Raw genomic sequence first — 13,185 nt, forward strand, 5'->3', positions numbered from 1 at the left:
AGACCTTCCCGGTTAGCCAGAACTGCTGATAAAGGATTGAAAGTGGCTTGGTGAGAGCTTCTGCCAGCTCCCTCAGTACTCTTGGGTGGATCCCATTAAGCCCCATAGACTTGTGTGTGTCTAAGTGGTGTAGCAGGTCACTAACCATTTCCCCTTGGATTACAGGGGCTTCATTCTGCTCCCTGTCCCTGTCTTCCAGCTCGGGGGGCTGGGTACCTGGAGAACAACTGGTCTTACTATTAAAGACTGAGGCAAAGAAGGCATTAAGTACCTCAGCCTTTTCCTCATCCTTTGTCACTGTGTTTCCCCCCACATCCAATAAAGGGTGGAGATTCTCCTTAGCCCTCCTTTTGTTGCTAATGTATTTATAGAGACACGTTTTATTGTGGTTTATGGCAGTAGCCAGATTAAATTCTAATTGGGCTTTGGCCCTTCTAATTTTCTCCCTGCATAACCTCATGACATCCTTGTAGTCCTCCTGAGTTGCCTGCCCCTTCTTCCAAAGGCCATAAACTCTCCTTTTTTTCCTGAGTTCCAGCCAAAGCTCTCTGTTCAGCTAGGCTGGTCTTCTTCCCTGCCAGCTTATCTTTTGGCACATGGGGAAATGGCCTCAGGGGTGAGAGCCATTTCCTGCGCCTCCTGGAAATGGTGAGAGCCATTTCCAAAGCCTCCTCCTGTGCCTTTAAGATTTCCTTCTTGAAGACTGTCCAGCCTTCCCAGACTCGTTTGCCCTTCAGGACTGCCTCCCAAGGGACTCTGTCAACCAGGCTCCTAAACAGGCCAAAGTCTGCCCTCTGGAAGTCCAAGGTAGCAGTTCTGCTGACCCCCCTCCTTACTTCTGCAAGCATCAAAGACTCTACCATTTTGTGATCGCTATGCCCAAGACAGCCTCCAACCATCACATCACCCAACCATCACATCACCCACAAGTCGTTCTCTGTTCACAAACAACAGGTCCAGCAGGGCGCCTTCCCTAGTTGACTCACTCACTCAGATTGTTACATCATGACTGCCAATTTGGCATGTGTCCAAATTTATGGTACTATCCATTTTTCTAAGATTAAAATCTGAATAGTTAGATCTAAGAATAATCCTTGAAGTGATCTAAGTGTTACTTTCCAATATACCAGATATTCCAGGCACTTTCATTTTACATATATGCCTACATGTTTCCCATGTAACCTTTGGCAAATAATATTGAGATTATTCCAGGAAGAATTATGGCTCTGACTGATTGTTCTCTAATTATGCTCTCTGTTTACAGTCTGCACTCTCCTTAGTGGGTAAGGAAAATGTGCTAGTAAGTTTTGCACTTCCATAGTCAGTCACTTCTACTTTGTGGTTCTTGCTTCTTAGCACAATTCTGTAGTATTTGAGTATTACTTTTAAATCCAAATTAAATCTCTCTTCACTGAAAATCAAAGAAAAACATTTCAGTTGTGCAAGCTTTCCTTTGCAAAAGCAGAGCTGTATACGTAACTGAATGCAACAATATGCCATGACTGCATGTGGGTTTTGGACATACTCCTGAAATAGGTCAAACCGTGGAAGAGTTCTACCATTTAGTCCTAAATTAGTATTTTTTCAAGGACAGTGGATAGTTATCTTTCCTCCCTTTTATTTCCTTTGTAACTCCTTCTGCGCACTCTTTTTCTTCTCTTTAAATTTTCTGACAATGGAACGACACAGAGAATGCTTCGAAGTTTTGAAACCGGAGAACATTGCTTATTCAGAAAGCAGAGTGTAATCATTTTAGGTAGTAAAACCTTAGCAAGACTAGTTTATATGACATTATTTTTACTTAATAGCAATGTTAACATAATTAGAAATGCCTTAATCAACTGAAATACAGAATATGCCCAAGTTAGAAACATTAGGAGTCAGCTATAATGATATTTTCTTTCTTTTAAACTCATGTCCATTACAAGGCTACTGCATCTTGTACTTCAGGTGTGCTGAGACAGAAGCTCAGTAGTCTATATTGTAATTACAAATTTTCTTACATTTCACTCCGTGGTGTTTGATTCATTCCAGCTTTAAAAGATTCCAGTAAGAGATCCATTAACAGCGACTGGAAAATTGAGCTTCCTGGTGAGTTTCAGATCGCAGGCACTACTGTCCGGTACGTGCGAAGGGGTCTGTGGGAGAAAATCTCTGCCAAAGGACCAACTAAAATACCACTGCACTTGATGGTAACTTTATATCCTTTGTTTGTGTTTCTTAAGTGATGCAACATACAGGGTTTATATTCTAGCTGAAAGTTAAATTTTGATTGTTTGCTTCCTCACCAGAGTTTTTTAAAGGTATGCTGTAGTGCCTCTCTTTGCATTCTTTTGCAGCATTGCAAGGGCTGGAGAAACCCAGCTCCCTGCTTAAAAATAAATGATGCTCTATTCTGGGAGAACATGCAGTGTCCCAGTAGACTGGTGTCCAGTACAGGATACTCCTGTAATGTGTCGCAGACAATGTGACAGGTCCATTGTAGAGGATGTAGGTTTCCAGGGGCCTTCGTTATTTCATGGACATACCCGCTCACACACATGAAAGGATATTTGCCGAAATATCTTCTCGGCTTATGCTAGAACATGTTCTGTATTTAAATACACTGTTGTTCTAACAGAGGAGATGCAGATTTGGCATGTACCGATGACACGTGAATTTGACCCTCTGTAGTGACTTAGTTATACACAGAAATGTTCCTTGTTTCCTTTATATTGTTTTTTCAATTTTATGTATTTTAAGGTGTTCTTGAAAGTTTTTCCTAATGTTCAAGATAGTCCTTCTGTTAACCAGGCATGTCATTTTATAAACAGTCACATGGCTGCTGTATGAGAACATGAGTGAGAAGTCCACAGGGGTGAGAAGAACAGGATTGTAGTCCCAGTCTCATCACTAATGGGTGATGGGGTGACTCATGAGCCAGTCCCTTAATGTTGGTGGTAACCTTAATGTTTCTATCTGTAAGACAGCTGTAATAATGCCTGTATCATATGTGTTACTGGTAGAAGGTCTGTAGAAAGCTTTACAGTTTCTATAGCGAGGTTTGCATACAAACATTGAGTATTTTAATGTATGCATTGTTTCCTGTAACTTTTTTATCCAATTACATTTTTCTGTCTGCTGTTTCTTTTCCTTGTGACTTTTTACCATTCTTGTTCACTGAAGGCTATCTGTAAGCACTGCTAAAAATCAGAAGTCTCTCCCTTTCCTCACCTGAATTTTTGGCTTGCAGGTGTTCATTGTGCAACATTTCATGGCCCAGTTTGAAAAGCTCAAAAGTTGCTTGAACTTTTCACACACGCACACAAAAAATAATACTCCATTTTGTCAGTACTTTCTCTATGTCAAAATATGCTGCATAGGAACAAGAGGTGTTTTGTCTTTGCTTTCTCAGACAGATTAGTGCGTTTACTAGGTTCACATACAGACCAGTGTAAAGCTGGATTCAAAGAGGTTACCAGTGAAATAGTCAGTGGTGCAGGTCTGGACACACCTGCGCCTTCCTGACTCAGCCACATAATTCAAGGTCTGCCCACACAAGGGAGGTGTATACAGGAGCCGCCCTCATCATCAGAAAAATCATCTTCTGCTTGACTTTAGCCTTAACACAAGTATTCCCTCCTGAAACCAGGACTCTGACAAAGTATCTCGTACTGCCAAGGTCTTCCTAACCTCATGTAAGAAAAAGGAGTTGCACAGGTACCTTTTGTGAAGATACTGTGCAGGGTTCCTTTGCCAGCTCTTGGAACCTTCCAGGGCATTACTTGGTTGAAGTGTACTGCAGTAAAACCTGGTACCAGCATTTTGTGAACTTCAGCATCAGTAGAGTTTTGTTTTTAAAGAAAAACTCATTTTCCCTTCATTAAGGAGTAAGTAACTAACATAGGAAACTAGTGATTATGAGGTTCTCCATGAGTATCTTTTCCAGGCACAGACTGGCATTTTCAGCAGATATGATCAGAGGAAATTTTCCTTCTTCACCTTCCCCCCCAGAAATGATTAAAAAGGAGGAAAGTAAAAGTTACCAGACCATTAAAAAAACATGTGGCTTAAAATCACTGCCAGTTGTAAACAAAGTACACGTGAAGTCTTTTCTTCAAATCAGATATTAATCTTTTCCTTGATACAGGGTAGTGGGTTTTATTCTTTCAACGCAAGAAAGGCAGGATGGTTACCAGTTACCTCTAAATAGAAAACTGTTGTTCAAACAGTGGTGGAATACACTGGACTGACAAAGAGCCAGAAGCTTCAGTCAATCCATTGTGACCTGCATTTGAAACCAATTATGCACACATACACACCCCCCCCAATTATATATGGCTACGAAATTGCATGAAATTGGTTTCATATGGGCCTTTAGATTCACTAGTCTTGCACCCATATTGAGATAATAAGGATTTCTTTTTAGGAGCTGGTTTTTAATACTTGAGGCATTTCTCCAAATGCATTGCTGTAAGTATATTTCTTGGAGAAATTAATGTTTGTGTAACTAGGCCTGTGCTAGACCTCCTCTTGGCAACAGAGGACAACCAAACACTCCCAGAGCATAAAGATGCTTTAGACAAGGCCGATTGATCAATTCTGTAGAACAATTCGTATCTCATGCACTTAAAAGAAAGCCAGAGCAGGACTTGCGTCCTCTGCCTCTGACTGCCTGGTATTTTGCAATGTGTTAAAAAAACCCCATCCATCTTTGTAACTGTAACGATGGCTGGCTAGTTTCAACCTTGGTATTCAGTTCTGGTAGTAAGGCTCCCTCTGTAGCTGAAGCAAAATCATATCTTTGTTCCCCACATCTTCTGGAAGATGCTTTTCTGCCCAGGGTTATGCACTGTGCAGAGCAACTCATGGGTGCTGAGTTTGTGTAGCCCCACAGTGTTCCCTGCACAGACCTCCAGGATGTCAGTGGCTGCAAGCTGGACCCCTTCTTTCAGCACATATGGGGGTTTTTTTGGTTAAATGAGCTTATGACAGCTTTAGTGAGATTATTGGTTAAGGAGGAGTGGTTTCTGCCAATCTGAATGGGAAACAATTATTGTTGGGAGAAAATAGCACTTGCAAATTTGCTTTTTTTAATTGGGCAGCTGCTTGCTTCACTTACGATAGCCCTGCTTAAAATATCTTAGTTGATAAGGTGGTGCTCCTATTTCAATAGGTGACAAGAGCCAGCAGAATTCACCTGTCTAATGCCACTGAGATTATGGGATAATAAGTATAAGTAAGTCTAAAGCCACACCATGAGCATTACAGTAGTACTTCTATGGCATTGATTAATAGTGTGGTAACTCAGATTCCATGGACCTCATACTCCATTGAGTGTCTTCTAGTCAATTCTGACTCAAGCCAGTGAAAGTGAGAGCCAAATGAAGCCCAACATGTAAATCAAAACAGGACCAGAATTGTCATCTACCTGTAGTGAAAACTTAAGCATTTTTCTCTGTTCCTCTGCCTTTTTTAATAGTCATTGAGTTTTGGAGTAGTAACACTAGAGACGTCACATGTGACTCCATGGGAAACAATCAGCCTGCTGTTGGAAGCAGGTTTCACCTTCCTCTGGCAATATGCAGGGTATGAAAATATATATGTTGCCAGCAGCTGTATGATATGGCTCTTCCTTGTCAACCTCAGGTTTCTGCGACAATAAAATCCTGCTCCTACAGCTTGTCAGCAGGAATAGTCATGCTCACTTTGAGTGCCACATTTCCCAGGAGGCATGTGACTTTCTTTTGCATTAGTTGTTTTTACTTTGAGAAGGATCACCTTGTTCCTTCAGATGTATTCATAAACATTTCTGCCTTCAAACTATGGACTGCTGCAGCCCAACTCAAATGCAACAGTAAATGCTGCAGCTCACAGAATCACACAGTGGTTGAAGTTGAAAGGGACCTCTGGAGGTTGTCTCATCCAAACCCTCTGCTCAAGCAGGGTAGTGTAGAGCAGGCTGCCCAGGACCATCATCCATAAACAGTACAGTGTTAACCCAGAACTTCCCCATTCTCTACAAAGGTCCCCAACCATAAGCCTGAGTCTCTGCATGAGGCTTGCAGACAATTTGCTTTCTAGAAAACAAGGGTAGGACAGGTATGATGAGTGACTTTTTAGCTCTAGATGCTCATTAAAATAGTTGTTATATGAAAACTGCCGATTTAATGTTTCCTGTTGTCTTACTATTTCTCTTTAGATAGCCAGTGGCCTACTGATCGCATTTGAGACTTAAACAAAGTTATGCACCGAATTCCAGGTTTAGACATCTCCATGACTGTTTTAAATATTCACAAATCATGAGCGGTTATTGCTCCCGCGGTTCCCTGTTTTACCAATACCACTGTAATTTCAGGTTTCTAGATAAAGACTTGGTTGCCTTTCATGAGGTACTTATATTTTAGAAATATTGGCCTGAGACAGCATTTCCAGCATTACTGTCTCTGCAGTCTGTTGGCTTTCCCAGTACACAGCGTGTTGTAACAGTCTTTCTTTTCCTGCTAAACCAGGTGCTGTTATTTCATGACCAGAATTATGGAATTCATTATGAATACACCATTCCTGTAAACTATACGGCTGAAAACAGAAGTGAGCCAGAAAAGCAACAGGATTCTTTGTACATCTGGACGCACAGCGGATGGGAAGGGTGCAGTGTGCAGTGTGGAGGAGGTAAGGCCATTTGGAAGCTTGGTGGAACTTGCTGTATGGTGTTTGCAGACACCAGCCATTAGAGAGGTGCCTGTAGAAGACAGCGTTGCCAAAGCATGACGGAAACTGGCCATGGGAATGGATGTTGCCATAATGAACTCAAATGAGAGCTCATTCTCACCAGCTCTCCCAGCTATCATCCACATCCCCACAGTTAATTTTCACCCAGCATTTTGGCAGGGACGCTGCTTTGTCGGCTCGTTACCGGAGGCTGGAACTGCACCTGGATTAGTGCTCCACGGATGGCTCAAGGCGCCGTGTGCAGCCCCATATCTCAAGCCTCCGTCACATTCTTGGAGCAGAGTTTTCACAGGTGTTCAGGCACGTTCACTGAAAGACACTTCCTTCCCCAGGGATGAAACAGGGGCAGTGCTGCTGTCACAACTCCTGGCGTTGTCAGACGCTCTTAATGTGGGGTGGACTTTCTGGGAGTACATGAGCACATTGCAAATCACACTTTTCAGATGATCCCTAGGATGTGCTGAGACAGATTTGCTGAAAGCCTGGGGGGAATTGATGCCTGTGAAACCAGAGACTGGTTTGTCAGCCACTGTCCATTGAATTTGCAGTGCTGGAAGAAGTATTTTTTTCCCTGAGGAGAGTGGATCATTTCCATGCATTCTGGCCAGTCTTTCTTCACCAGCAGACCCAATTATTTATCATATTATATGACACAAAGAAAGAGTGCTCATCTTCACATTTGAAGGCTCACTGCCCTCAGTGTACTGAAATAATGGTTTTACTTTTTTCTGTAAATAGAACGCATTTTAAAAGGCACACTTACTTTTACTCATGTTTTAAATCAATAATTTCTTAGAGCCATTAAACCCTCACGTGAATGAGTAGGAAATTTGTTTGTGGCTCTTGATTTGTGTTGCAAGCCTGCCACATATTTGAATCAAATCAGTTACTGGCAATATGGCTCCTACCATCAGTAGCTTGGATGGCAACTGATCTCTTATATTTTGGTTTTCGATGGTCTTAATATTTACCCAAGCTGGGAAGGGCCTTTTCCCTTCCATACAGACTTTTACACATTTTTTATTAACAGGATGTAAGTTATTTTTTGTTATCTGATGCAGATCATGAATAAACTCAATTTGATGCATTCTCAGGGTTAAGAAGAGGATCTGAGAAACCAAAATAATTAGCAGTAAGGCAAAGTCAAATGGTGCAGGCATGGCATTTTCCTTGTCACTTCTGGTCATTGTCATGCCACCCTGTGGCACAGCTTTCCTGATGTCACACAGTGGAAGGCTGAACCCTGAGGGCCACACTGCTACAGTGAAACTCCTGATGCACAGACAGTTTACGTGAGAAATGCCAACTACTCCTAACATGTCTCCCACTGGCAGGGTTTTTAAACCTGGAGGATCAGAAGATGAGAAATAATTTATTTTGGTGACTTAATTTCACCTCTTTGTGAAATACAAACAAGCGCAGTTTATCACTCTTGAACCCCAGGCACTCCTTTTCAACCTGACTCTTCCTGAATGGGGAGCAGCAAGAGGCAGCTGTCCTGTCATTATCAGTCACTGAGGGGTGGATGGTAGTGTGGCTTCAGCTTATATAGCTGGAGCATCTGTCCTAGGTGATTACAGGGCACAGCTACATGTGGAGGAGGAACCAGAAATGAAAGCAAATTGTTTTCAAGATCGTTTTCACATTAAACATGAGAAACAGAAAGCCGAATGTGTTGTTCCTGTGAAGCAGTCAATTTCACAATTATTGAGGAAAGATTTGTAGCTTTTCTGAAAAAAAAACAGAACAGTACAAAGGTAAGGCAGAAGTGGGAAATAAGATTGCTTGCAGAGGTGGTAGGTCTGTGTAGGTTACATCTTGTAGAGGTAGTAGGGAGCTCCTGGCTTTTGAGTTTTGGTTAATGACTTGACATGGGTTTGTTCTTAGCCACTGGTTTCCTTTTTCAGAGTTGTTTTTTATTTGACTTGTAGGTGAACGGAAAACCATTGTGTCCTGTACTCGAATTATTAACAAGACCATGACACTGGTGAATGACAGTGACTGCCAACGAGTGAATCGCCCCGAGCCCCAGGTCAGGAAATGTAACACACACCCCTGCCAGTCACGGTAAGGAGTTAAAAAATAATAAAACCCAATATCCTTTCCTTCAGAAATTGCCCATTTTCAAAGCCTTCACCTGGTGAACATGGTGAAAATGTCTAAAAGTATTGGGACACATTGTTAGCCATAGTAACCAGCTGTAATATTCATTTCCTTTTGTTGAGCAAGTCAGATTTTTATTACCTCAGAGTCCATTTAATTTGTGGCCAGTAAGGCCAGATTCCATGCAAGCTGCCTTCATGCATTGTTTGGGGATGGTTGTCTTTTCACCTCGGCTGCCTCCGGGGTGACAGAGCAACTTGCAGTATAAAGCTAGACAAGAGTGCAGTGACTGCATAGCTAACCTTTTTTTTTTTAATCAGCACAGAGTAGAATCTCATTAATTGTCAAACAGTGCTACAAAAACCCTCACAAACAGCTCACAGCCTTTAAGCTACTACAGCTGTCCTGCTGTGTTGCACACCTGATCTTTATGACCATAGTTCACACTGGGAGTCTCTAGGCAAGAAGTGTCTCTTCTTCATGTGAAGTTTGTACAGTGTCTAGCAACACCTACATAGTTTTGGAAACATACCTGAATCTTGCTGAAGTCAAGAAATTATGATGAAACACATTTTAGATGCTTTCTTCACTAAGAGTGCTTTTCTGTATCTGTAGGAGTAATTAGAGGTCTAATAGTAATAAGTTCTAAAAATAATAAAAAGCTCTCTTTTTAATTTGGCAAGTGCTTTTAGCTGAGTTAATTTCGACCTTCATTATAAAAAAAAGACATTTCTGGCCAAAATGACAAAACGCAGGAAGGCAAATTAATTTGTTCAGTTTGTTTGCTAACAAAAAAGTTCACTCTTGCTCTGCAGTAATGTTTAGCATTATGGAGTAATGTAGACACTCCACTTTTGATAGTAGTTAGAACATAAAATCAATTTAGGATAAAGCTCAACACTATCTAAAAAAGCATATTCAAAACAACCTGCTAGCTGTTGCATCTTGTATAATCAGACAAGCCAGGGAAACGTACCTACAAAGCTAATCCTGCTGGCAGAAACAATAGGGAAAATGAGAAACAGCACACTTCCTTCTAATTAGACCTGCACTCTGATTAAAGTACCCTGAAGCAGGGAAATCCAGTGTCAGGTAATCCATCAATAAGGCTTGGCTGTTTCAGGTTTCATTTTCTGTCTGTACTGCCTATTATTGCTGCTGTACAATATTGTGGCCATACTGCTTTCAGTGGTACTGAAAGGTATAATGAGATACCCCATGTGCTTCTAGGTGTGTAAGGAGAGCCAAACTCCCAATGACTTCAAGGAAACAACTGTCATTTCCATGAGGAAGTTTCCTAAATTCAGTGATGCTGGGATTTCTGTCATGTCATTCTCTCAGAGACAGAAACAAGGAGCATCTGCTTGTGTTTTTGCCCTGGCATGAAATATTTCTTCTAGACCTTTTTTGAAGCCATTGGGAGGAGACTGGAGTGAGCCCAGGCAGTTATATGGAGGGGTTCCAGGTGGTAGAGATGAAGAAAAGCAATTTACAAAGCTCTGGAAGAAGCGGGCAGCTTCTGCCTCTACTAGCTGAGAGCAACAAAGAGAGGTCTTGGCCATCAGGTCTATTAGAGCCATAAACCATAAGTGCTGTTTCTCAATGGGATCTCCATGACCCTGAGCCCTCGGTGAAGTTTCCTCCTTGGTGCACACTTTCATGATGACATTGCTGCCTGTCCAGGGCAGTGACAGTGGGTTAGGTTAAATCACACAAATCCTGAGAAAGGAATACTCTGTTCCTATATCCAGATTGTGTTCCTTTGGGGATTCAGGTCCAGCCTTTAATGTTATTCCAAGGTATGTCTTCTTCTGTATGGAGCTACCAGGCAATTTATAGCCACAATTCAGCACAGTTCTCCCCAGGAGCAATTAGCACTGGCACAGTGACACTCTCATTGGTCCTTTTTTTTCAGGGCAATGACAGCAAACACCAAACGTGCTTAGTACCCGGAAAGGCCACAAAATCCTTGCTGATGATCTGATAGACCACACTCCCTCACTCCCTCCGTGTAGACCACACTTTCACACTTAACATGCTTTTGACTGGAAACATTTTCAGAAGCATTCTCTGTGCCTCTGTAGAATTTAAATTTCCACTTGCGTTTGCCCACCCAGATATTAGAAATGCATGCTTAGCATATTCTCTGACCAAGAACATCTTAAAGAAACCATTCTCTTTCACCATGTCAATGCTTTTTTTATGAGCCCTGAATTTGTTTTAGGGTTTCAAGTAAAATTATTGTAGCATCTTGTTACAATAAGGTCCTTTCCCATTTCCACTCAGACCTAAGCCCTTTACCTGAGTTCAGGAGAAGGAACAATGCTTTCTTTTCTGTAGTAAACCTGCTCTGTTTTGTGCGTTTTGAACTACATTTACACTTTTACTCAAAATTTAAGAGAATCACCTTACAGAGAATTTGTCTCTAGAGAAGGGTCTTATGGCCAGCACAGGACTGGGTCATAGGACACTCAGTCTGTTTCTCTTGTGGATGTGCTGTGTGACTTTAATTCACTATCCCACACTGTCCCTTTGCTTCCTCTCTCAATCCATGTATAATCTGGATTGCAAACTCTTTGGGATGGGGTGAGCTTGTGTTGTATAAATGGAGGAAGAGGAGGAGGCTGTGGCTGTTGAGATTGTAATAAAAATAAAAAAATAGTAACCCACATTATATATATAAAGTGATCTGGAGAAAAAAAGGTATGATATTAATAACAGTGTCTTTCTTCCAGCACGATCCCAAAGTGCTTTGCAAATTATATATCCCTTTGAACTTCAGCCACCTCTTGGGAGAGCCAAATAATGTGGGGCAGGGGACAGTAGTTTCATGAGGCCAAAGAGAAGATTAGAACTCTGCAACTGCAACCCTGCATCTGAAAAAAACAAAGCAGGATTGAAAAAAAGGATTTGATACACTGACATGTTTTAAAATTAAATGTCAGAGAAGAGAATTTTCTTAACGGTTTTGTTGAAACTGGCAAAAATAAAAGAATCTTTCATTTTTTATTATTGTTACTCTTTCACCTTTTAAAAAAATGCCTCTTTTTCTTCCTATTTTATTTTTTATGTTCCTTGACCCTCTTTTTCCATTAAATTCTTTACAGCTTCCTTTCCTGTCCCAACTGCACCCTATTAGCACCTCTTTATTCTAATCCTTTGCCTAGCTCTTTAGATATTTTTTACAAAACCCTGCTGTAACCAGATGGAATCTGGATTCTTGCATACGGTGCGTATGGGTTGTTTCCAGCACACTGAACACCAACCCAAATATATAGGCAAACCCAGCACTCATGTTGGCACAAGACTCAGAAATCACAGATCACATCAGCTGTTATTACTGAAAACATAGGTCGGCCAGTGGCCACACACTTCAACATGCATGGTTGGGTCTATGAATATGAAACTGCTCCCCTCTAATGCAGGAAAAGAACCAAAAACACATGAAATTTCCCAACTGTTAGACTTGTAATGGCCTGTATGCAAACACTGTTAATTTTCCTCCTCTTTGCTGTAATAGATTTTAATAGAGGTTGAGTGCTTTCAGGGACCTGCTGAATGTGTGGTGTTCCTACACAGATGCTTAACAGCAGCATAAAAGCCAGAAATCCCTGCCTTCATCTACAGAAAACCACAGGAGACCTGATCCCTTGTTTTCACTTTTAGGCCTTGAAAGTATCTCCTGAGTCCAAGGGTTAGTTTTCTGCGACTACAAGCAGTGTGTCATAGACTCCATAAACTGATTTTGTTCCACAGTCTCCTTCCCTCACTGGAAGGATCTCCTGTGACCTTGCTGTTCATGTGGTTCAGGATCTTTTATTTCCAGCCTTAATTATTCATTGTCATTTTCCAGCCATTTGTTCCTGCATCAGCCGTATTCCTTTGCTTATACAGTATTTTCCCTCCCCAGCTCTTTGCCTTGGACTAAGTGCCATATGATGCAGCAAACCAGTGTATGTCCTCCTTCCATCATTTTACTGTGCTAAATCCATTACTTTTCTTTAACTTGTTATTGGATCAGAGACTGTGGATCAATTCTTCATGCCTTTGCTCACCTTCTCTACTAGTGCTCTAGTTTACATTATTTAAATTCATAATTTGAGTGCATAGCTGACCAGAATTGTAAGGAGAATCCCAGTCTCAGTCCAATCTAGCCCTTACACAGTTGCATTCATACTCTTCTGTCTTCATTGGCAGTAACTCTCTTGATATGTGCTTTTTTCATGGCTGCATCATATTTGTGGCTTACAAGCATTCTAGATGTTTTCCTCCTTACTTGTTTCAACATATGAATCCTACTTTAACACAGAAATGCTTGTTACTAGTCCCTAAGCACACAGCCTTGCACTGTATGCTATTAATTTTCATCCT

The 13,185-nt window shown here is 41.4% G+C and overlaps 1 protein-coding gene across 3 annotated transcripts in view; it reads left to right on the forward strand.

The window, feature by feature from the left end:
- The window catches only part of ADAMTS17 (ADAM metallopeptidase with thrombospondin type 1 motif 17), a 201,402-nt gene that overhangs the window by 153,055 nt on the left and 35,162 nt on the right, over nucleotides 1–13,185 (forward strand). For all 3 annotated transcript variants that reach the window (XM_072870584.1, XM_072870586.1, XM_072870587.1), the window contains 3 exons: nucleotides 2,035–2,192; nucleotides 6,492–6,651; nucleotides 8,643–8,778. In XM_072870584.1, the coding sequence (XP_072726685.1) occupies nucleotides 2,035–2,192; nucleotides 6,492–6,651; nucleotides 8,643–8,778 (454 nt within the window). The remainder of the gene's footprint in view (nucleotides 1–2,034; nucleotides 2,193–6,491; nucleotides 6,652–8,642; nucleotides 8,779–13,185) is intronic.

The sequence above is a fragment of the Ciconia boyciana genome, chromosome 8 (genome assembly GCF_034638445.1).
Source record: "Ciconia boyciana chromosome 8, ASM3463844v1, whole genome shotgun sequence".
Taxonomy (NCBI): Eukaryota; Metazoa; Chordata; class Aves; order Ciconiiformes; family Ciconiidae; genus Ciconia; species Ciconia boyciana.